At 38.8% G+C, this 26,454-nt stretch overlaps 1 protein-coding gene across 9 annotated transcripts in view; it reads right to left on the bottom strand.

Annotated features, from left to right (window-relative positions):
• Positions 1–2,747: 2,747 nt before the first annotated feature.
• Positions 2,748–26,454, bottom strand: part of CFAP20DC (CFAP20 domain containing) — a 297,123-nt gene continuing 273,416 nt past the window's right edge. For 4 of the 9 annotated variants that reach the window (XM_011743563.3, XM_071091990.1, XM_011743573.3 and 1 more), the window contains 2 exons: positions 16,031–16,125; positions 12,098–12,456 (listed from right to left, as the gene is read on the bottom strand). In XM_011743563.3, the coding sequence (XP_011741865.2) occupies positions 12,224–12,456; positions 16,031–16,125 (328 nt within the window). In that variant the 3' untranslated portion in view covers positions 12,098–12,223. Of the gene's footprint in view, positions 3,899–12,086; positions 12,457–15,989; positions 16,126–26,454 lie in introns of those variants that run through there. The other 5 variants (XM_011743543.3, XM_024793263.2, XM_011743542.3 and 2 more) reach the window with 5 other exon arrangements.

Here is a 26,454-nt window from a genome sequence, read left to right on the forward strand (position 1 = left end):
ATCTTGGAGGAAGGTCTTAATTTTCATTATTCTGGCCATTTTGATTGAAGTTTGAGAGTCACAGGGTGTAACCTGGAACAAACCAAGTTTTGATAGTGTACTTGCTGTCATTCCACAGTTTTTAAAAAGGAACAGCTCAGAAACTTCCAGAAGCAAGATCTTTAATTAAATCCAAGGGACAATTTTAAAATTAGTTCTTTCAATTAATTGTGCTTCAGGTTGTACATTCTGTGACTACATTACTCTTATTAAACACAGTTTGCACTTCAAGAAGGATCAAGATGTTATTGAAATACTGATTTAAATGAAACCAATCTAAAAATCGAAGAAATATAATAATAGGGCAAGATTTTTTTTGGCAAAAGTGTCTATGTATTATGCATATATCAGTATTTTTCTTTAATAAAAATTAAATTAATTGGAGATAGCAAGAACTTATAATTACCAGGGAAACGAAATCATTGATCTGACGCCATTATTGCTGACAGTTGTTTTTCCATAATTCCCACTAACCAGCCTCTGTAATTACATGATAATTTAGAGATTGATGACTTAAAAGTCACTTGTAAGTTGCATCCCAATTACATGAAACAAGGAACTGTTTGAATCAGTCCCCAAACTGATACCAAATTATCTTAAGATATACTTCTACATGGAATCAATCTATTTTTTTTAGTCTCCATTTGCAATTGTTTTGGATAAAAATGTTTGGTACACACTTGATTAGAAGAGAAGAAATTAGGCCGGACGTGGTGGCTCACATCTGTAATCCCAGTGCTTTGGGAGGCCGAGGAGGGTGGATCACGAGGTCGGGAGTTCAAGATCAGCCTGGCCAAGATGGTGAAATCCCATCCCTACTAAAAATACAAAAAATTAGCCAGGCATGGTGGCGCATACCTGTAATCCCAGCTACTCTGGAGACTGAGACAGAGAACTGCTTAAACCTGGAGGGGCAGAGGTTGCGGTGAGCCGAGATTGTACCACTGCACTCCAGCCTGGGCTACAGAGCAAGACTCCGTCTCAAAAAAAAAAAGAAAAAAAAGAAAAAAATAGAAAAGTAGAAATTAAAATGAAAACGAATACAGGCTCTTCCCCACAGGTGCATATGCCATTAGGCAAAGCTCCTGCCTTCTCTTCATGTCAGATCTAATCTATAGTAATAGTCTCAACCTTGACTGCACATTGGCATGGCTGGGGAGGTTTTAAAAATTTCCAATGCCCAGGCTACACTTGAGACTAAGTAAGTCAGACTCTCTGGGTGTAGAACCTGGCCATCGGTATTTTTATTAACTTTGCAGAAGATTCTAACATGTAACGAAATTTGATAACCAGTGAACATGTACAGCCTAGTTAATGAATTTCCAAGTAAACTGGTGGTACCAATTTAATTTAAAATTGGCACTGGGAAGCACATCTATTTTTGTTTTTCAACTCGTCTGTAGAAATCTCAACAGAAATGAAGCTATCTCTTTAAAAGAGGAAAATAAAACGTAAAAAGGGGATAATAAAACCTTGTGGTAGACACCTTTAGAATGTCTACTCAGATCACAGGGATTCCTTAATTGCCTTCCTCCCTCATCCATAGAAGAGGGTCCTGGTGGCCCCTGGAACAAACGAGCAAATTGGAATCCCAACTCTGGGATTTTTGAATTGAAAATGGGAGTTAACATTTCTGTATGGTTGGGTATGTAGGCACTGGAGTGGCTGAGTGCTCTGACAGGTGGACTGAGTAGCTGAGAAATGTACGAGAAGAGAGAAGAGAAGAGAGGGGAAGAGATGGCAAAATCAATCAGAGATGAGCGGCAGAGCCAATGCTTCTAGACTCCCAGGATAGACATCTGTGGTTTTTACCTGCCTGACATCCCTCCCCATTTTCTTAACAGTGCCCTCTACTCCCTCAGGGAGTATCTCATTCCCATTCCATGTGGTCCTGGGGATAACTGATGAGTTAATCCTACCATCCTCTTGCTCCCTGAGCAGAGACCTGAGGCATAAAAAAGTGGTGCTGTCAACTTGGTGTCCATCATCATGAGAAACTGTTGGTTGCTGCTATAGGGATCTCCGGGGCTGCTCTGATGTCTGTGCCTCCCAGAGCTTGATTGTTCAGCAAGTCTTTGAATTCTGGGATCAAGGGTGTGTGTTGCTTGCAATTTAAGAATCTCAACAGAGTTCACTACAGTCCTCTAGGTGCCAGCCCAAATCTATTCAGAGGCCTTATAGCCTTATAGCATTCTGTTTTGGGGCATTTGAGGCACTCCCGTATCCTAATTTTTTTTTCTTTATCTAGCTAATGTTGTTTTTGATATTTATAACTACAAGTCTTCACTAATACAAATTCTAATTGACTCCCTTGTTTATGTAGATGGTCCTGAGACTATTTAAAGCAGAAACAAGGCCTTCCAAGCCCTATTCCAATCTTTAAGGTCATAATCAAGATAATCCAACTCTTTTATCATTTTGCATGCTTTGGAAAGCTTAATTTATTCAATTTTCGTTTTGTAAGTATGAAGATCTCGGAGAGAAATTTATAACAAAGGCATACTTTGTGAACAACAGGATTAAAAGCTTACCAAACACAAATATGGTTCTAAATAATGTATGATACATGGAATAGGAGTCCAAATCTACTCCTGAAAAAGAGCTCTTACTTCCTCTATCAAGCAATATTAAATGAAATTATAGTACCACCATTAAATCCAACTGTACATCAATAAATTTTTATTTCCAATGGTACTCTTCTTTATTAAAAAATCTTTATTAAATAACAAAATATGCCAGCTAATATAATAAGTACTTCCTTGAGCTCAATATCAATATAGTTGGCACACAATTCAAGGCTGTCTACCCGAATGCAGGAAGCACATGATTTTTTCCTTGTGATCCAGCAAGCAGAGTTACACGGACATCAACTGAAAAACCAAAGAAAGCCTCTGGGATTTCTCCAGGCCCAGGTCACAGGAGTGGTGTGGGGTGCGTGTGTGTGTGCATGTGGCGGTGGGGGGATTTCAAAAAGGTGATTTCTTGTGAAATATAGATCTATGGAGCTAGATGTGAACCTATTATTAGAATTAAGAGATAATTGGCAAAAATTTTTTTTTTTTAAAGAAAAATATAGTGCTAAGCAGCTTAAGTGATTAACAATGTTGTGATCTTTGGCAAACTCTGGATGAACTATATTGAAATGGAAATAGTGGGGCCAGTGCCAATAAAATGTGATCATAAAGTGTGACTAGTTCACAATGTTTCCTTTTCTAAAAGGTGAAGAGAAGGAAAGTATCATATAGGAATATTCTGGAAAAGAAAGTGGAGTGAATGAAAAGAAGCAGTTTAAAAGCTATTCTTCTTACCATTATATTTATTTTTAATACAAATGTCATAAAATAAAAGGTACCCAGGCATCTTTTAAACAAAAATACATTTTCTGTATATCAAGCCATCATTTACAGATTAACACTGTAAAAATTTGAATGAATAACTCTTAATTTGTTTACATAAAATTATCTGAAATAAACAAAATTTTACGTAGAATGAGAACAAACAAGAACCAATTCAAACTCCTAAAATCTTGCCTCTGTATTAATTTCTTCAGTTTCAAAATCATACTCATCTACAAAAGGAATGTAGGATTCTTAACATCGAACATTATTTACAAAATGAATTCGTTTCTCTCAGTTACTGTTGATTCTGTGTCACCCAACACACAGGTTGTGGTGACTCTTTGAGGGACCCTGAACTGCTATCCTGCTCCAGCTGGGAGTGCCTGTTCCCTGCCCTGGAAGGAGGCATTATACCAACTCATAGTATTTCCCAGTTTGGGGGTCAAAGTAACAGTTCAGACAAGGGTCATACAACAAAGTCAGTACTTCCTCGTCCTCTTCCACACTGAGGTCTTCTTCACCTGTGGGGAAGGGGAACCACAGACACGTTAGCTGTTGGCTTGGCCCAGAATCCCCAAACAAAGGGCAACAAAGCAGGAATCACCATCTCTCCTGGGGGATTTTCTTTATGCAGGTAGAAGGTTTAGGCTGGAAGGGAGGAGCACTGTGGAAGTGGTGAGACTCTACACATGCAGTGCCAGGTGGAGAAGAAACACCAGTGAGCAGAAGGACCAACTTCATGACAAACGACAAGAAAAACTGAGTGTGGAGAACTGGTGGGAGGGGAAAGAAGAAAAGGAGAGTGCCAAAAGACTTAAGAGTTGTGCTCATTAGGATTAGAAAACTTGCCAGGATCCAAAACTAGTTGTCAAAGTTCTAAACTTCTTCATGGGCCAGAGCGGTACAAAATGCAAAACAGTGCAAACTAACTAATAAAATAGAAAACTTGATCCTCATTCAATCATCCTAAAAAGGCTACCAAACAAATATGAATTAAAATAATAGAACTATAAGATACATAGAACAGACAATATACACAGAAAACAAAATGTCAGGTGATTTGTAGTTTTATTAGTGGTAGGGGAGAAGTCTGTTAAGTTTTTTGGGGATACGAACATGGCTTAATGTTTTCTCTTGTGACAGGCATTTAGATGGATTGGACAGAGAGGACCCCACCTACTGTCTAAGTCATTATCAAGGCCTGCTGGCTTCCAACAAATGGCATGAAATGAAAAAAAAAATGTTTTAAAAAGATGTTTCCTGAGCACCTTTTATGTGCCCAGTACTGTGCTAAGCACTTTCGTATTCACAATTGAGTGCATTCTGAGTACTTCTGAAAGTTCATGTAATGAGTTCGGAGGCTGAGAGGTCAAGACTTTCCCAGCCAGAGAAGATCAGAGAGTAGGCTCAGGGAGAAAGAGGTGACTAAGACAACACTCCTCTCTCTTCAAAAGCTATTAAAGACCAAAACCAAACCAAAACCAAACCCCAAACGAAACCCAACTGAAGCTTTGGGCTATGTGCTCACCAGGGTGAGCTTCAGAAGAGTTTGGATGCTGGGCATGGTGCAGGGCTCACTTATAATAGAGGTTCAATAAAAATGGAATGTTTCTTGAAGGTGTGAATAAAAGTCCATGATCTTAAGTGTCACTGCCCAGAGGAAGGGAAGATGGTGGTGGTGGTGGTTGTGGGGTTCCATCTTACTCAGCCAAAATCAGACCAAGCTGGTACCTGAACATTGTCAGGACATTGACAAACTGGAGTTAGGTCCAAGGGAGTGGTGCCTAGATGGTGAATTGGGGGTTTAAAACTGTACCACAGCCATTCCTCTGCCCACTCTTCTAACCATCCAAAAACACATTTAGCATGATCCTTCCATGAGCCGGACACTGAGTTAGGTGTTCAGGACATGATGGTAGGAAATAATCCCTATTCTTAAGGACTGTGCAGAGAAGCAAGTGAAATGTGAAATCAGCTGCTTCTTGTGAGTTGAGTTCAGTGTTACCAGTCTTTAAAAGTGGAGTTCAACTGAGGAATGATTACATGTCTTGCTTGCTAATACCTCAATTGGTAGAGCCCTTGATGGTTTAGAAAGCACTTTCTCATGCAGTAGTTCCTTTGGCCCTCATGACCCTGTGAAATAGGCAGGAATTATCATGCCCATTTTATAGATGAGGAAATCAGGGTTCACAAAGTTGAAGAGCTCATCTGAGGTTGGTTGGTGAGTAAGAGGCAGAGCTGGTGACAAACTCTCAGTTTCCAGACGAAGAGTTCAGTGTTCTTTCTACCAGTCAGAGTACTTTGTACCAGTTTATTCAGTTGGACCTTGATTATGCTAAAAGAGTGGTGTAACATGTTTAATTTTGGAGTTATTACATTAAATTTAGACATAGGAAAGACTAATAAAAAATTTAAAGGTGTCTTACATTTTAATAAATCAGCTTTGGAAACAAAGAAATCTGATTTCTTATAGTCCAAAAATATTGTTAAAGATGAGAGAGTCCCTGGGGGGAGGGCAGAGGCAAACAGTTCAATAAGTCCAAAGGAAATGGGCTTGTTAACTCCAGAAAAGAGAAAGCTTAATGAGGTGACAGCAGCCCTTCTGGATTCAAGCATATGAAGGGTGGCATAGGAGTAAGAAGTTAAGAAAATCGGGGGTTCCAGGAGGAAGCAATAGGATCAACAGGTGGCAGCTAAGAGGAGTCATTTTTTTGGGGGTGCTTAGCACAAGGAAGAATTTTCTAAGCATTAGAGCTGACCAGCAAATGAAACATGTACTCTGGAAAGGGTGAAGCAGAGAGTGGGGCAACCATTTGTGCAGAATTTTGTAGATGAACCCTGCTTAGGACAGGGGACCAGATCCAATAATCCCTGCAGTGCTTTTGATGAGCTTCTGTGACTCTGGGCTGCAGCAGTTTATATCTTTGAAGTATGAAAGGACTTTGCTAACAGCCACATGAGCACCCTCAGCTAACAGCCACATGAGCTGACCTGAGCACCCCGCACAGTCTCTAATTAAGAACAGGAACTCAGAGAAGGAAGGCTGCCTTTCCTTTATCTTCTTCTGTTGTCTTCAGAGTCCCCAGGGCCCTGCCTCTGTCCTTGAGAGTACTCCTCAAATGGTCATTCCATATTGAAAATGACCCCCTTTAGATTACTTTTTCATATCAAAGGAGAGCATGTACATCCTCTACTTTCATATACTCAATCCATTATGCCTTTAAAGTTTGGACTACTTGAGAGAAATGAATAAAATTAGTTTATCAATTAGTATCTGCTATGTGATTGAGCGGGGCATAGTCTAGTTGTGAATGTGACACAAACACATGAAACAAAAGCAGCTACTAAAGATTAATGAGGAGTTAAACTGGAAGGCTCTACAGCCGGGTGGCTAAGCGCACTCAAGGGCTCTAGAATCCAATACACTGGGGGCGAATGGAAGCTCGGCTGCTTACAGCCTGAAAGCTGGCTACAGACCATTTCACCTCATCGGACCTTGGTTTCCTTGTTTACAAAATGGGAATAACAACGCCTATTTGGTAGGGTTTTGAGGAAGATTAAATTAGACACTGGTAATATGTATAACACAGCACACATAGTAGTTGTTTAATAAATGATAGTTACTATTAGGGATGATAATAAAATAAATCATGAACTATGGGCTATAACTTTCTTCGTAAATCAGGATGGAAGTACTGATATAGCTTAAAGTGTAAGAAAAGGCTTCATAGAGGTAGGAAGGATGACGTTTAGATGATGGAGTCAGACAGACTGACTTCCAAATCCCATTTCTACTGTATCACAGCTGTGGGATATTGGAAAATTCACTGCTCTGAGCCCCGGCTTCCTTATATGTAAAGTACAGATAATAACAGTACCTGTCGTTGTTCCTATGAGGACTAAATAACACTCAGCACACGTACACAGTTAAGTACTCAATAAATGTTGTTAGCACCATCATCATGGAAAACAGGATATGTGAGCTAGACACAAGAAGGGTTATGTACATTTATACCTTATTCCCTACCCCAAAACTGAATCTGTTTGATTTTTTTTACAACCCCAAAACATAGTGGATTTGAAAGAAATAGAAAGACCCCCAATTAGTTTTATATAGAACATTATGATAAATTCATCTTATAAATAAAAGAAACAGTTCTTACACCAAAAATCATGTACGTTTCCAAAAGTAAAACTATTTTTTTCCATCAGGTGTAACGTTTAAATCACATATCCCTGAGGTAAATGATTATGAGTGAAACTCTCAGGGACCTGCCATTGGATTCTGTCTTACTCCATCAGCACATCGTGAGGAACTCTGACCTCTGGCACATAAGAGTTATATGGTATATAATTATTTAATGTATTCTGTGCCTGCACTTGCAAAAAAGATAAATTTTTAAGCTGGTGCTATTAGATGAGAAAACACAATATATTTACAATCAGTCAGGAATCTTTCAAGATGAAAACAACCATTGTAATGGCCATGGGTCTTTATCACCCATTTGCAAAGGGATCGAGGTAAATCCAATTCATTAGTAGAGGTTTTGCCACATAATGCATACAAACTGGAGCAATAACTGTGATATAAATGCATTCGTTCCAATACATATCACTACAGAATGGGACCCTCATGCATTATAACCATGGGGACTAAGATAGGTTTTGTGGTTTTTTAGTACCAAAGCTTCAAATGGATGAATTTTAAAACTACCAACAATGACATTCATACAAAAATTGGGTGAGATTATGTATAATTTTATGTTGAAGTAAGGGCTTTAAACTTACATAAAAGGTTTTGTTTTCATTGTAACTTAATTTTCAAAGCCTCCAACTTACATCATTTTGCCATTATAATCCCTACGTAATGAAATTATAATATCATTAAGCAATTACCACTATGATGTCAAGCATTGGGAAATGTTTTGAAAGGTAATTATCGTGGATGGGTATGGGGTAATTTTCAATTATATTCTTGGATAGAGCTGAGTTTGTTTTTCCTCAAAATGCTAAATTGCTCTATTTAAAGACTGGCTACAGAAACTCTAGAAGGACAAATTAACAAATAAAACCATTTTCTGCTACTAGACTAAGAGCATCTGGATAGGGGTCCAAATTACATTTTTTTTCTCTTCTACACACAATAAAGCCATTTCTAGTGAAATAAAATTACCTTTCAGATAATAATCTATTTACAAACTTTCAGCCTCATCCACTTTGAAATTGGTTAACGGCAATAACAGAAGAAAAACCAATGGAGCCAGACCAAATGCAGCAACATAGGCTGCCCTCTTCCCGGTAGATCAGCTCGGGTAAGTAATCCCTCCAGTTCACCTTCTGAAAGTCAATTAATATAAATGTTTAATTATCTATATTTAATGCATTTTAACTGTAGATAATAGAAAACCTACACGTACACAAGATATCTCTTCAAGCTTGAAAACAAATGATGTGGCTCCAGTTTATCAGATTTAAAAATCTCTGAATCAAGACATTGAACTTGATTTTCGATTTTCTGACACTGCCATCTACATTTTTTTTAAGTTAATGTATTTTCTCTCCTATAGATCTTGAGAAATGATTGACTGTATTTTTATGCGCATGCTAATACACTATTGTTTAAGCAATTCAACAGTGAGGGATCACCATTTGGAGCAGTCAGCCTTAGGATCAATGAAGATGACATTTTAGATAAGATTATGCTGAGTACTGGGTGCTTGCAAACTCTACCACCAACATATCTCACAGTAGGGCAAAATTAACTCACACCAAAGCCTGAGAAAGTCCTCTGTGAACTGCTGAATTTCGGTTCTCAGCAAACATGTGCCCTCAAATGGGAGAAAGATAAATAACCAACAATGGAATGAAAACAATGAAATGCTACTTTCTTCTAATTAGAGGGCTATATTGTTTTTGAAAGGCAAATAACATGGTATTATTATAGTTCAGGTGTCATTTGGGCAATAGGTACATTACCCCTTTTGTAAAAACTGGTGGCTATATTTTACTTGGAAAATGCTATTTTAGGGAATATGTTGAAGAATTTGGATCATTAATTAGGAATTACTACAATTTCATTCTTTCCAGGTAGTCTCTACTTATAAATATGCAGTGATTCAGATGTCCAGTTGTAACTGTGTGGTTTTTTTTTTGTTTTTTTTTTTTGTTTGTTTGTTTTTTTTTGTAGCTTTTTAATCTATTTAATGTTTTATTTTTTTATTTTTTTTAATTTATTTTTTAATTATTATTATACTTTAAGTTCTAGGGTACATGTGCATAACGTGCAGGTTTGTTACATATGTATACTTGTGCCATGTTGCTGTGCTGCACCCATCAACTCGTCAGCACCCATCAACTCGTCATTTACATCAGGTATAACTCCCAATGCAATCTCTCCCCCCTCCCCCCTCCCCATGATAGGCCCCAGTGTGTGATGTTCCCCTTCCTGAGTCCAAGTGATCTCATTGTTCAGTTCCCACCTATGAGTGAGAACATGCGGTGTTTGGTTTTCTGTTCTTGTGATAGTTTGCTAAGAATGATGGTTTCCAGCTGCATCTATGTCCCTACAAAGGACACAAACTCATCCTTTTTTATGGCTGCATAGTATTCCATGGTGTATATGTGCCACATTTTCTTAATCCAGTCTGTCACTGATGGACATTTGGGTTGATTCCAAGTCTTTGCTATTGTGAATAGTGCTGCAATAAACATACGTGTGCATGTGTATTTATAGCAGCATAATTTATAATCCTTTGGGTATATACCCAGTAATAGGATGGCTGGGTCATATGGTACATCTAGTTCTAGATCCTTGAGGAATCGCCATACTGTTTTCCATAATGGTTGAACTAGTTTACAATCCCACCAACAGTGTAAAAGTGTTCCTATTTCTCCACATCCTCTCCAGCACCTGTTGTTTCCTGACTTTTTAATGATCGCCATTCTAACTGGTTGAGATGGTATCTCATTGTGGTTTTGATTTGCATTTCTCTGATGGCCAGTGATGATGAGCATTTTTTCATGTGTCTGTTGGCTGTATGAATGTCTTCTTTTGAGAAATGTCTGTTCATATCCTTTGCCCACTTTTTGATGGGGTTGTTTGTTTTTTTCTTGTAACTGTGTGTTTTACAACCCTAAACGTACTTTGTTACACGTGAAGGAAGGCACCTCTCCAAGGTACTGAGCTCTGACGTCAACAGAGCCCATAGTCTCTTAGGAGCCTGATTTTAAGCAAGGTATCAACATTGAGCTATGGGAAAATGCATCCCAATTCCAGCAAGGAAAGCTGGGACCAGCCTTCTGGGTTGCACCTGGGGGATGGGTAGGTGGGGTGGTTCTGTAATAGGAGAAAGAGCCTCAAACACTTGCAATGTGTTTAGCTCTACTGGAGAGTTCACTTCCAGTGGCCCTGAAAAGAAGGCATCTCTTGATACTAGTGAGGCACTGATTTCCCGCTTCTCTAATCACTTCCTGCAGAGAAGACTCCCCCAGGACCCTGAGAGCCATATAAGAGAAAATATCACCCTACTCACAGGGGAAGCAGCGGGGGCTCTGCATTAAAGGAATGTTAGAAATACCATGAACCATTTTATAATCTGAGAGTTGAGGTGGGGTCCTATGGGTCTAAGAAGAGTACCAAGGTAACTATTATTTTATCCAGAAAGCTTCAAGAAAATACAACTTCCTAAATTAAAAAAATTGCAGTGGATATTTCAGTCATGTGGTTCTTATCCACCTAAATAGGGATTCTGTGGTCATACTACAGTGTGGGATGTAAGGGTGTGGACCCTGGTCAGACAGGTCTCGGTCAGCGTCCTGATGCACACTCAGGGTCTGTGGCCCAGGCTAGCCCCTTACCTCATCTGTAAAGTGGGAACATAATATAACCCCACACTAAGCAGTGTTGGGAGGAGGTATGAGGTAATGCACAGAAAAATTCCAAACAGTGCCGGGTACACAACGGTGCTTTATTAATGCTGGCTTATTATTTTCATATCACCAATATTGCTCTTTTGGGGAAAGTCTCCTTTGCATCTGAAATAAATCTTCGAGGTACAAAAAAGATCAAAAGAATAGATCAAATCATTCTCATATTTCCTATGGCCAGTAGAGTCACTCATTCACTCATCAAATATTTATGGGGCATTTACTATGTCCTAGAAACCACACTAGGCACTAGGGGTACCAGAGTTGTTCAGCAACTTTTAGACTCAGAGTATTAGGTAAATGTCAAAGAATTATGTGGCAGTTAATAGGAGGGCAGTGAAAGAATTCCTCTGTTGGAGAAGAGCAGGCAGCCAGATCCTAACCCCTACTTTAGCCAGAGCAGAGCTTTTATCTCTTCCATACATGAGGATTCCTTCTTTCTGGTTAACTGTGAGAAGCCATAAAATTTCTGTAAACTCTTTACTAGTAATTTGGATATTACATCTATAAAGCAAGCATCTACTACCTATTTATATCTCATGGGAGATTAATCAATGTCCATGTGGGAATATTCTGTGTGGCTTTGCCATAAAAAAGGTACAAGAATATTATTTTTATGAGACTCAGGCAACTCCCAAACTCCTTCTGAATGCCTTTCTTACTCAAAATCTATGTAAACTGCAAGATAGGGCTACAGGCCTGAAAAGAGAGGGCGTTATTATTCCATTTTGGAGCTGGTAAGCATGAATAATTTAAGGGTCATAACTGTAAAGGAACAAATGTCAAAAACAAATTGACAACTATTCTTTGAGCAAAGTATGGTTCATTTTCAAAAGGTCATTTTAGTAGTTTTCTCAAATAAGTTCTGAAATCTTAACTTCCCATTTTTACATTTCACACAAGCTCCAGGAAAACACATTTTAGTAAGTGTTAAGGGCACCGCGTCCAGGGTAATTGATATTCAGCAAGTGTGTTACAGCCCAGGAGGAGCTGTGAAGAGCTGACCATTTCCCATCCAGTGGGATGTCAGAGATCTGAATGCAGTGCTCTTCCTGTTGGCCGACTGTGCTGGAAACCGGGCTGTTCACTTGAAGGTGGCATTCATGCACTTGAGACATTCTGGATGAGCAGAAACTGGCTGTGACACAAACTTCTACTGAATAAAGTAGGGACAGATATAACTCATGCATTTACTTTTGTATGGCCTGGGGCAAGTTTTCTAGAATTATATATTAGGCAGAGTATATCTCCCCGCTGTTAAAATGCAGTACTACCTCCAGCTGCTGAAATGCATCTTGGTCTCGCCATCTCTGATAGAGGTATGATGGCTCAGCACATCCCTGCACTGCCCTAAGTCCCAATGTAACCATGTGGAAGATGGGATAATAATAGTATCTATACCTCACTAGGCTGTTGTGAGAATTCAAGTGCACATGTAGGCCCAGAACACAGGAAGATTAAATAAGTAGCTATTATTATTTATATCCTACAAGTCCAAAAGTGGGCAATACCTTTGCCTGTGAACTAGTCCTCAGGCACCACGTTCACATCCCAGTGAAATGGTTCTGTAGAAAGGGCACCGATGTGGGAGAAGCCTGGGCCCTAATCCCAGCTAGGGCTCTGACTGGGCATTTGATCTTGGTCAAGTCATTTACCTCTTTAGGCAAATTGAGGGGTTGGACCACATCAGTGTTTTTAACTGTTCATCAGAGCCCCAGGGCAGGATTCTGAGATCCTAACCCCCACTTTAGCCAGAGCAGAGCTTTTGTCTCTTCCATACATGAGGATTCCATATGAGATTTCACTTGAAAGAAAAGTTGTTACTGCTTATGAATAAAGTTTAAGAGCCATGGCATAAGGTGATCTATAACTTTTTAACTGCCAAAATGTATGGGTCGAAGTTCAATACTCTCACAATTAAATTTTAGAAATATATCAAATATACCAAAAAAATTGGGATGGGGGGAAAGTTGAAAGTCAGATTTCAATGAATTGCTCTACTTTTTCCTGCCAAGCTTGTAATAAAAAAAAGGACTAGTTAAAGAGTATTTCCCACCCTCCTTTCCTCCCTTTATTCCTTCTCTTCTCCTTTCTAATGAGAACATAGAGAATCTAATATATGCTGGAACTTGCACAGGGCACCAAGAATCCAGGAGTGAGCAAACTGACAGTTTCCTAAAAACTCAGAGGCTACTTAGGAGGAAAGGCAATAAACAAGTAGACAAATCAAGATTTTCAGACTGTGAAAAGGCATGCAGATGATGTCAGAAGGTGAAGTGAGAGAACACAGTGAGTGGCAGACTGATCTACTTAGGTAAGAGTGCCTGGGAAAGCCTTTAAGAAGATAAGCAACATGCAAATACCCAGGCCCGGCAGTTCCATATCCAATGATCCTGTCCTTCATTCAGCTGTTCACTCCCTTGGCCTTGCCTTAGATCTGGTCAACTGTGGCTACCTGTCATTTCTAATAAGCATGGGTGGGAGGAGAAGGGGGCAGGCTCAAGGCTAACAGGTGACCAGAGGTATCTCTCTCTTTTTTAAAGAACTTAGCCACTGAGCCCTTGAGATATTTTAATTTGCTTTTTCCTGTAGATCAGAAACTCTTAATGGAAAAATAATGTTTCAACTCCTGGTTTTATATATACATATTTTAGTAGGTAATCTACTTACCCAGTTCAAAACCCACAAAGGATAAAAATATAGTGGCTGGGCTCTGGGGCCAGGATGCATGGGTTCAAATCCTAGCTTTGTGCCTCAGTAGTTGTGGGACGTTGGGCAAGTCATTTGAGAACTTTGTGCCTCAGTTTCCTCAGCTGTAACACACACACACACTCACATACACACACGCTCACACACAGCTTCCTCCTGGTGGTGGTGTGAGGGCTAAATGTAATGACTTGGTGTCTGGCATAAAGTAAGTGCTAAATGAATGGTGTCATGCAACAAGAACCCAGGAAGGGTTCCAGACTGCTCACAATCACACTTCCCTTCCCCTTCCGATGATATAAACTGGAAACCTGAGCCCATAATTTTTCTTCAACACTTTAGCAGAACAGATGGAAACACTATCTCAGCATACTGGTAAGTATGGACTCTCTTATGCCGCCTAAAACTATGTAATTAACAGGCCATTAACCAAATAGGAAACACTGTTTTTTGATGGTGTTAATTAACTACAAACCACTCAAGCATATTAGAAAATTCGAAGATGAGTAAATAGAAAATGCTCATTTTTGGAGGCATTAATCAACTACAAACCACCCAAGCATATAGGAAAAGGGCCAGGGGACAGCTGATAAAAATCCAAGGTGACAGGCAGAAGGGATGCTTGATCTGGGTAACACTGGCCAGCACATTTCTAAAATTCTCTGAAATTGCCCTCAATGGAAGTTCTGTTTACTTTCAACATAACTGAGCTCCTGCTGTCAGAACCGCGCTTGGCAATGGCGACTTTAAGACATCCTTCCAGCTGCTTCTCGCTAATATATACCTTGGGTGCCTTTGCTCAAGGACCACGCTCTCAGTTCCTGTGGCTTATTTAGGACACCTAACATAACACATTATTTGTTCCCTCACAGCAAGGTCTCCTCCTGACAGCCAAGATTCTATTTTTCTGTCATAAGTAATTATAAATGCACACCTCTAAAAAGATTCCCAATTTGAGGGGCATAATCTATTTTAGATAGTAAATCACAGAGACATCTCCATCCCTTGGGCGGCCAAAACATACAACTCAGATGTATGAGCTCTCACTCTGAATTCTCCATACCTAAAGAAAAATGCGATGCTCTACTTTGTTTCCCTGGGGCAGTTAGGAAAAAAAAAAACTGGCACTTTTTTTGGAGCAATTTATATTGGTTTCACTTCCACTTTTTTCAAAGCTTCAGATATAACATTTCCATCTTCAAAATTCAACCCAGAAAACTGTCTGAGAGAGTCCCACCTTGAGGTTATTTGTCACTCCAATTATGCACTTGAGATTTACCCCATGACTCTGCCATCTCAACTCCTCAGTTTTCACCAGAGATTCTCTTATGTTCCTCCACCACGCACACCTCACAGTCAAGTTCCCTGCTCACAACCAGAAACTAATGGTTCATCTTTATGGCTCACGCCAACCGAACGAACACCTGGCAAATTTTCATTCCTGGTTCCTTCTGATTTTTATCTTACTAATACCTATCGTAGCTATGTGACAGCTTCTGCTTTAATGCAAAGGTTGTATCTCTGCATTCATGGAAACAGGTATCTGAGTGATATTGAAATATCGTGTCTGCTGTATCATAATGCCAACAGCTGGTATTTGGTAGGCATTCTAAGTGCTTCATATATAGCACCTCGCTGAATCTTCACAAGGAACAATCGGGGGAGCACTATTATTCATATTATTTTATAGATGTAGTAATCAAAATTCATAAAGGTCACACAGTGGGAATTGGTAGCGCTGAAATTCAGATGAAGGTCAATTTGACATCCAAATTCTTATACCTTAAACTATATTTTGCCCTGGTATTAACCTTTAGAAGAACAAGGGTAATTTCTCTCATCTTTTTAGTTGTAAAGAATCCATTATTCTAAAAAATGAGGTTCAGGTTACCTCATTTAGGGTGTGTAAGACTAAGTGATCAACATTTAATAAAAACAGTGGCATCTCAAAGTGATGGATTCTCTCTATTTATAGTAAATTATTTTTATTTTCTTGTGCATGTCGTTTTTCATATTCCCACCTTGAACACTCAGACTTTCAGAGGAATCTGGACGCTGCTCAGCCGGCTGTTGACTGGGAGGAACAATTGGTGGGCTCAACATATTTAACCAGTCCCTAAAAAGAAAACAAAGTGAATGAGCATGTCTGGAGTTCCACATATAGATTTTATGTTTCCTATGGATTTTCAATTCCCTGGGGCTTCCACAAAGAAACACTTTTTCCTCCTTCATATTTCAGAAAGGCAGATGTCCAGATATCAATATCCAGTTCTGTAAACTGGCTAATATGGAGTCAATCACTTAACTAGCCAGTTTGAGAAATACTTCAACTAAATGAATACTCCTCTCAAAGTTTATTATTGTTGCCATTAAATTATAGCAGAATTCTTTTCACATAAGAAATTATTTCAGTAACTCAGAGGAAATGCAGCTGAGATGAAGCTCCTTATGAGCTTTGGGTAAGAAAGCCTGACAAAGTCACATGCCACATGTCATGGATGGTCACATTCCACAAGGTGACTCAAAACTGAAGTCAGTCTTGGAGCTGCCATGGAACCCAGCAGTGGTGGCAGTCAGTCTCTCTTAACTTGGGGCTTTCAAGCAGTGAAGGGAAAAGAAGCGGGAAGTGAGGGCATTTCCCCATCTCTTTACTTTCCTTCCTACTGCACTCTTTCCTGGTCTCTTGCTTCCTCTCGTAGATACCTGGGGTGTACTATTCAAGCTGGTGACATCCAGAAAGCTTGAGTCACTGCATGTTCTACTTCAAGCCCTTCTCATCTCTAAACTTACTACTGAGCTTCATTAGAGGTAGGGAGCAGTTAGGAGGATGTAAAAGATTTTCCAATGTGAATTCTATTTCTTGCACTGCTATTAGTGCCCTATATCATTTACCTTATTCTTCTCAATAGGAGTATGTCTTTATAACTAAATAATTTCTTTCTGTATTTCCTATGGTATTAATCTACAATGAGAGACAGTCCTAACCAACAGCTAAGAGCTGATAAAAATCCAGGTCAATTCCAGCTCTGTGCTACTGCAGGCCAATTCCAGCTCTGTGCTTCCTACAGTAAGAACTTGGCCAAGTCACTTAGCATTGCTAAGCTTCATCTGTGAAAAGGAGATAATAATAGTGCTTCAGAGTTGAGTGTTAGGATTAAACAGAAAAAAATGGGAGAAAAACATTTGTTGTGAATATGGGTACAGAATTAGCACTCAATAAATTTCAGCTTTGACTACTATCATCTTCATTATCAATGAAGATCATGGTGTGGACCTACCTATAGTGATAAATAAACCAAGGTAGAAACGGACTTTGTTGGAACTAAATCAGCAAAGGATGGTAGAATGATTACCAGTCTATACAGCAGATATTTTCCTTACAAACTATTTGCTCTTCCAGCATAAAAAGCATATTAATGTCAAAATTACCTAATTCCTACTTATAATATTTTACAACACTTTCAGTCACTACTCACCATAGCTATCACTAGATTATGGCTGGTGAAACAAGCAAGGTGAGCATGCTGTGTAATTGAATTTCATAATAACACATTAAGCGCATCAGAAAGGATTTGTCACAGACTTCCAAGCTAATGGGGCATTTTCTGATAAGCACTGTTTGTTTAGGCTACTTAATTATAGCAGACCAAAAAATTTCTGCATTATAGGAACTTACAAGGTCATATACAAATTACCAGCCCAGTGACCTCATTACTCACTAAGGGCGATGAAGAACAGGGATGAACAGGAGAAAATAATGTTATCACATCATGACACCCCCGGTTACAAATCAGAAACTATATCATCGCAGTAGGAGCTACCCCAGTGGGGAAAGTGTAGGTGGAAGTTGTGTGAATGTTATGAAATGTAAGACACTTACTTCTTAGGTCAATAATTTGATCAATGTTTTTCCTTTTCAGCAGTAGCTATGAAAAGTACAGGGCTCTTCTTTTTGTGATTAAAAAAATTTCAGATTTATAGAAAAGTTGCAAGAAGAGTATAAAGAACTACTGTATATCCTTCACCCAGTTTCCCCACCTTTAACATTTTACCATATTTGCTCTCTATCTCTTAATCTAGGTATCTACTGACCTACCTATATATCTATCTAAACAGGGGTCAGCAAATGATGGCCCATGGGCCAAGTCTGGCCCACTGTTTGTTTGTGTCTAGCTTGCAAACTAAGAATGGTTATTACGTTTTTAAACGGTTATTAAAAAAAGTAATGTTTCATGACAGATGAAAGTTATATAAGATTCAAAATTCAGTGTCCATAAATAAAAATGTATGGGAATACAGCCATACTCATTTGTTTACATTTTGTCTATGGTTGCTTTTGTGCTACAATGGCAGAGTTAAGTAATTTATTATCTGCTCCCTTACGAAAACATCTGATGATCCCTGACCTCTATAACTGTGCACTCATATTGGTTCCTCTAATACTAATCCAACACCACAGGTTCATTCTCATTTTTCTTCTTTCCATATTTGTAACCCCTTTCTGACAGTGAGGAAACTGGCCCTCAAGATATTTACTTACTTCCTGAATTACGGAAGTTACTGAAAGTAGCTTCAGAATTGCCAAGCAAAAACAAACAAGAAATACTCACCCTACACCTACTCTCTAGAGTTCTCGATTTGCTTACAGTTATTTTTCTTCTTTGGTCAAAACACCACATTCAAAACTGACTTTGGTTCTTTTTTTCTCCATCTTCAATGTGAACATATTAGTCATTCGAAATACAATGAAAGTCATCTGCTTCCTTTTATGTTACATTTTAGACTTTTTTTCCCATTCCTGTTGATTTGTATTACTTTTGTTGTTGTTGCTGATTACATACAACATTAACAATCAAAAGTCAGAACTACAGAAGGGCACATTTAGGGTAAGAGTCACATCCTCCTATCTCTTCCAGTTTGTTCCTATCCTCTCATCACTTCTACTCTATTCCTACCCACCCCTCTAGAGGTAATAAATTTCATTAGTTCTAGTATTGCCTTTCTGTGCTTCAGTTTGCAAAAACTGAACAGATACATGTCTGTTTTTTATTCCCTTTCTTATGCAAAAGGTAGCATATTATAGTACTCTTTTGTACTTTTATATTTTTAGCTTATAATTTATCCTGGAAATCATTCCATACCAGTTCGTGGAGAGCTTTCTCTTTCCTTTTTTACAGCAGCATAATACACCACCCTATGGATGTACTATCATTTATTTCACCCTCTTCTGTGTTTGAGCATGTTTTCAATGTTTGGCAATGATTGCAATTAACACTTCCATGAATAACCTTGGGCATGTCTATTTTTGTATACTTAGAGGAAAATCCCAAAAAGGTAAATTTCTTAAAGTGGGATTCCTGGAACAAAAGGTAAATGCATACTTGGTTTTGTTAGATATTGGCAAATTCCCTTCACAAGGGTTGCACCTGTCTTAATTCTCACCAGCAATGTATGAGAATGCTGATATACCGAGAGTAACTTTAGAGGAATACGTTGTCAAGTATTTTAATGCTTTCTGATCTGAGAGGTGGGAACTGAAACTTTAAAGCAGGCTTGATTTGAATTTGTTCTCATTATAAGTGGAGTTGACTGTATTTTCATATATTTAAGGGCATTTATGTAATACACATATATACATACACACACACACATATATTTTTTTTCCATGTGCCATATATATGCTTGTTCACATCTTTTGCACTTTCTTCTATCAGATTTTTTATCTTTTCCTCACTTTATAATTTGTCTTTGTTTATGGTGGTTTTTCTTTGTGCCATACAAAAGGTTTTATTTGTATGTAGTCAAAGGTATCAGTCATTTAAAAAAAATTGCCTCTGTATTTTGGGTCAGAGTTATAAAGCCTTTCCCTACAACCAAGTTCTGTAGAAATGCACCCATGTTTTCCTCCAGTTACTTCAAATGGCTTCATTTTTCACATTTAGATTTCTGGTCCATTTTTGGTTTATTCTGGTATATTGTGTAAGTTTGTTCTAGTATAAGGTATATCTAATTTTACCTCTTTAAAATAACTACAGAGTTCTTTTGACAAGTAATGTTGTTTTAACACAGATTTAGAAGATTTTATACAATTAAGAAATTTTTAATCAAAGCAACTAACTCATTTGTTTAGCTTTTTACTAAGTAAGCATTTACAAAGTATAATGTAAAAAGAAAGGTTTCTATTTTAACTAAAATATAAAAACTTTGGGCTAAACAAAATCAACCAGGATTTTTCTTGCAGGACTTTTCAGAGCTTTAAAACCACTGTAAGTATCCCAAGAGGAGGCTGGAGTATGCAGCATTGCCCAAATTTATGTATCTAGAACTGTTACATCTTTTGGGACCACAGAACACACCTTGAGAAATGAGATGCTCCAAGTTATACCATTTCCCCACTCTGGTGACATTATGTTTGTTTGTTTTGTTTTTCATTTTACTTTATATATGTTTAATAATTTTATTTTTTCAAGGCATTCTTTTTTGGTGACTTGATAGTAAGCAGAAATGTACAGTCCAGCATCTATATCTTACATGTTTACATTTTTATACGTGATATTTAATGCTGGCCTATTGTCTTGATCCTTGATCAACTCCTTTAAACCTCCATGCTTTCCCCTACATAAGCAGCAAACATTCAAGGAATGGGGAGTTCTAGCTGAGGCTCCTTCACCACATGCCAGTCTTAGCTTTAGTTCTGAAGCATTTCCTTGGTCTGCTTCTTACCCAGCTACCTGTGCTCCAGAATCTACTCTTGCTTGTTGTTCCACCATTTCCATACTTGCCCCCTGGACTTGATACTCTGGTTGGTTTCCTCAGGTCTGATTATAATCGTTTTATGCCATGGACTGACTCTATCTCCCTGTAATGAAAAGCCTCCAGTTCCTTTGGTAGATAAACATCCTTTCAGTTAGGCCTGCTCTCTGAGCACATGCAGGAAGGAGCCTCTTCTTCCTCCTTCCTCTTGAGGACTCAGGTATGTCTCCCACCATTACCCTCCTCTTGAAACTGGAGGGACAGGGCTCCTAGGCACACCTGCACATATTGAGTACTGCTGCAAGAAGAGGTGCTTTATTCAAGAGTCAAGACCATGGATTTATATTAAATACACAAATAAAAATATTGAACAGATGAAGAATAAATACTATGTTGTGAATTTTTATAATGGCCAGATTGATTTAATACTAAAATCTTGGCCGTAAAGGAATACCACATTGTTTTCATTCAACCTGCATGCTAGACGGTGGACATTGCTTGTGTAGGGCTGAATCAGACACCTTTAGACTGAAGACAATGTCCTCAGTTAAGACAGACTATAACTTCAGATCTTTTGTCAAAAAACAAGATTGTGTTTACAAGACAATTTTACATACATTTATTAATGTGCTTCCTATAAGTATTTTGTATGTGTATACACACATATATACATCTACACACACACACACAATGTATATATAAAACATTATATGAGAGCAAGTTAGCTTAATCATCCTTTTATGTATACAGTAAGCATTTATTGAACTGCTGTGTACCAGGCTGTGTGGGGATTTCAGGATAAATTATTCTTGGTTACTACACTCAAAGAGTCATGGTCTGATGGAGGTCACATTCTAGCCAAAAACACACACACACACACACACAAAAACACAAAACACAAAACATGAGTTATACCCATCCATTTGTTCCTGTAAAGGAATTTACTTGCAATAGAGCTATCTACAATTTTGTATACATTTAAATAATTATTTGTGGTAGTCATTATGTCAGAAATCTAAATTATTATATATCTTTCAATTACAGCACTGAGCTACCTGCTATCTTAAAGCTCTGGGTCATTTTCACTGGGGATCCTGTATTAGGAATTTAACTATTTGCAGCAATGTCTATCCATACTTTATGAAACTTATCATTTGGTACCAGTGTACATTTCTTATTCACTGAAAGAAATTTAGATTTTAAAAATCTTTTATGGCCAGAGAACAGACTGGGGAGAGGACTAGGAGATAGCTCATTTTTGGGGACAATTCATATTCATAGATTCCTATTAAACATTGGTGAAAATTGTTTCCCAAAAATATATACATAAATACCAAATTTTACTTTCAATTTCAGGAGGTCAGAGATAGTCTAAATCCCATATGTGAACCTCTGGGCTCCAAATAAAGAACTTCTGCATCATGGGATATCATGGAAATGGTATTTCAAGTAGTGAAAAATCCATGCTTTGCAAAGTTTTTCTGTAAAAGGCCAGATGGAAAATGTGTTAGTTCTAAGAGGCATAAGATCTCTCTAACAACTGTTTAACTCTGCTGTTGTACTGCAAAAGCAGGCATAAACAATCAGTTTATGAATGGGCATGGTTGGATTCTAATAAAGCCTTATTTATGAAAAAACAGGCAGTGGGCAGGATTTGGGCTTACAGGTTATAGTTCAATGACTCATGCCTTAGTGAAAGGAACTGTGAAGTAGACAATACTTGAGGTTCTTATGAAAATTCCTGCTGATTTTTCTCCTAAATAGCTTTGAATCCACCTTTCTCACCATCTCCCCTTTTACCACCAAGGTCTAAGCAACTATCTTGGCTTGTGTTATCTGTAGCAAAAGCTCCTACCTGATCCCCTCGTATTCACTCATCCTGGCTTCATTTCTCCTCTGTTCTCCACACTATAGCCAAAATTACTTGACAGTATGTCCGTCTCTTGTTTCAAAGTGTCTTCCCAGTGTCATTGGGAAGCCATCATCCTCAGCAGAAAGATCAGAACCCTTTCCTTAGCCTTTGAGGCTTTGCATAGACTAGTCTCTACGTATTTTTCCAACCTCTTGTACAATGTTCCCTCTCACTCCCTGTGCTCCAGCCACGCTGGGCTTCTCTCAGTTCCTGGAGTGGCCATGCTCCCTACCATCAACAGGTCTTTGCCCAGGCTGTGCCCCTTGTCTAGACCATGCTTTCTTCCCCTCTTTCTACTGTCCCTTGGCCTGGTGAATTCATACCCAACCTTTGTATTTTGGCTAAAGAATCACACTCTTGGGAAATCTTCACTGACATCCCCTCTTCAATCTAGTTGAGTTCCTTTCACACCTTTTCTTAGAGCAACTGTGATTTTCTCGTTAAGAGCTCTTGTCTCAGCTCATAATTACAACCTCATTTGTTTGATCATTTGATGAATGTCGTCCTCCCGATTAGACTCTAGCTCCTAGCAGAGTTCCTGGCACAGAGTAGCTGCTCCCTCAATATTTACCAAATGTATGACTATTCAAATAGTCTCTTTCTTAGCTAAGAATACTGAGTGGTACTTGGTATTAAAAGTCTCCATAACAATAAAAAATGCTGCTGTTGTAACCTACTCTGCATTCTTCTTCCATCTTGCTCTTTCTCTGCTTGCTAAAAGCATGCTCTTGTTTCCTTACCACGTGCTCAATATACACACACAGGTCAGGGACACACACCTGCTTTTTTATAGCCAAGAAAGAAAAATTTAATTTTCTACTTCAGGAAGCAGAATGTTGATTCAGAAACATATTTACTAGCTTCAAAAAACTAAGAAAATATGTGTTCCTTTTTTAAAAAACTAAAACATACAGACAGTGTTCTCAATAGCATTTCTTCATAGAATTCATCTCCCACTTCAAGCAGGGATCTTAAAATATAAGTTGGGAACTCTTTTGCATATCTCTTTTTTTTCTTATTTTTAAAACTTTTTATAAAGACAGGGTCTTGCTATGTTTCCCAGCCTGAACTCTAACTCCTAGCTTCAAGCGATTCTCCCACCTCAGCCTCCCAAACTGTTGGGATTACAAGTGTGGGCCACCACGCCCTCTTTCATATATCTCTTAAGATGGGCTTGAATAAGTATTAAGATGCTGTTGTTTAATTTTGGTTTGTTTTCCTCAGAAGTCTCTAACCAGATTCTTAGCATTGAAGAAGAACCCCCATCGATGTTCTGAAACCCTTCCACAACACTCCCACCAAGTGGGTTATCTAATCTACGCTTGATTACCATCAGAAACTGTGTACCTACTGCTTTCAAACATCACATTTCATCTTCAAGTAGTTCTGCCTGTTCAAGAGTTTTTCCTCATGTTGAGGTAAAATCTGTTTTCTTTTTACTTGTACCCATTTCTCCCACCCTTATCCCTTATGGCTAAGGAACAATTCTAACCTTTTTAAAAGACACAGTAGAAGAGAGCTAAGGGACTGTTCAAGACTCCTTTCTCCCCCTTCTCCTTGGAATAGCCACCTCTAAACACATGGCTTTCTGGAGTAGATTGGTCCAGAGGTGGACACCCAACCTAATATGGGCCAATTGCTGTGCTTCCCTGAACTTCTCAAACTGGATCTGAAAAAGAGAGTCTCACAATGAAGATGGGAGCTGAACAAAGTGAAATTCAGATGCCACTGGTGATCCCATTTCCTGTCACATGGAGGAAGCCAGTCTGAAGAGAGAATGAGGAAGCTTAAAGTCTGGATTGTAGGGGAATGAAACAGTATTGGCACCACTGAATTAATTGGAAAACTAGGAAGAGAAAACCAGTTTGGGACGATGGAAGTGCTTGGTTTAGCACAAGGGGGAATCTGAGGTCTTGAAAGTTTTTCCATGTGGTGATGTGCTGGAAATATTTAGGGATACCTTACTGAGTCTTAGACTTAGCTCTTGAATATATGTCTCCAAACCCATTGCCATTATCCTAGTCTGTGTTTCTAGCACCTCTCCCGTGGTCTTCCTCTAGCCAATCTGGACTCCATATAGTCTAAACCAGAGTAAGCTTTTCAAAATTTGTGTTTAGGGTAAAATCCCAAATTACCACATTGGTTTAAAGCCTTGCATAGCCTGGTTCTATTGCTCCAGCATTTTTTGTATCTTTCCCTTACAGTCACCACCACACTCCCCTCAGGTTTCACAGGAAAGCCACATCCTTAGTCTCTCTTCTTACAACAGCCTAGTTGACTCTCTTCATCCTCAGTCTTCAGCTTTCAGCTCAAATGTTACTTCAGAGAAGGCTTGCTTGAATTCTAAGTCTACCACAAGTTCTCCCAGTCAATATCCCAGCAGGAAACATTTGGCATACTCACATTAGGATGATCTGGGGAGAATTTGAGGGAGGGCTTATTACAAAGGTAAGAACAGGCAGGGGATCCAAATGGGACCGTATGAATACCAGGGCTGTTCCACCCTTAGACCTTAAGGGAAAAGGAAGAGGCAGTGGCCAGACCCAGAAAGCAAAAGGTGTGGAGAGAGGGCCTTCTTGATGGGAGCTGTGACCCTGGGCCGAATTTTGCAGTAAGCCTGAATTAGTCCTACAGGGAGGGAGATGGGGAAGAGCACCCCTGACTTCCTTCTCCCTCCTTCTCTGATCTTCACTGGCTGAGTGTCTTCATTGGCTGAGAAGCCAGAGGACAAGGAAGTCCATTGATGTAGTTTATGTCTATCAGCCTCTCTGGACAGAGAGCAGCATGAAGGGTGGATATAGCAGGGCTGAGAGAAGATGTCCAGAAAGATACCATGGTTACTACACATCAGTCATCTCAGTGTGTAACGATCTGCCCATTTGTGTGACTGAGTCATGTCTGGCAGGTCATGTCTGACTTCTTCATATATTGAATTCTCAATAAATGTTTGCTGAATGAATGCTCATAGGAAGGCCAGGGCTAAAAGAGAAAGACATATAGATGAGAGCAAAAAGATGGGAAAATGGATGAGTTCTCTGAGGAAGAACTTGTAAGGAGAAGGTCAGGAGAGCATGCTCTGAGAGTGGTGGGAGGAATAACAGGGGCTGAAAAGGCAGCTAGTTGAGAATGACATAAGAATTATGCTTGCCAGACATTTCTTCTCCCCTCCTAAAAGTGCTCCCAGAGGATGTATACGTTATCATGACATCTGGAATAGGATCACATCTCTTCCACAGCAAAAGGTGGGAAACACAATGCATAAACAAATACTACTGTGTTTTCATCTCACATCAATCCAGGTTTATATGGACATATGCAATAAACACTCATACAAATGGGAAATCATACTCTTTCTTCTGGTTTCTACAAAATCACCACTCCTGCCTATGTCTTTATTAGATAAATCCACAAAACAGAGAGGATCCAGCTTCCCACAAGTGCTCAGTGCTCTAAGAAATCACAAGCACCATCTTCTCTATGCTCTATTAAATATACTTTATATGTTCTCTGCAGAATGTCTTTCTATCTTTCCTGTATGCCAGTATTTTCCCTCAGGTTAAGAAAATATTAATGACAAAGCATCTTGGGACTATTTTCTAGACATTGAACTATTACATATGCTAGATAATTCAACTCTGGAGGCACAAATCCAGATATCAGGCATTGAATTCAGCAGTATGTGAACAGTAACATCCCATCTACTTGAGATAATATGAAAGAAAGCTGACCCTTTCCTTCCCTTCTATAGACTGTTATCATCATAGTTGCTTTATAATTTTA

The sequence above is a fragment of the Macaca nemestrina genome, chromosome 2 (assembly GCF_043159975.1).
Source record: "Macaca nemestrina isolate mMacNem1 chromosome 2, mMacNem.hap1, whole genome shotgun sequence".
NCBI classification, from domain to species: domain Eukaryota; kingdom Metazoa; phylum Chordata; class Mammalia; order Primates; family Cercopithecidae; genus Macaca; species Macaca nemestrina.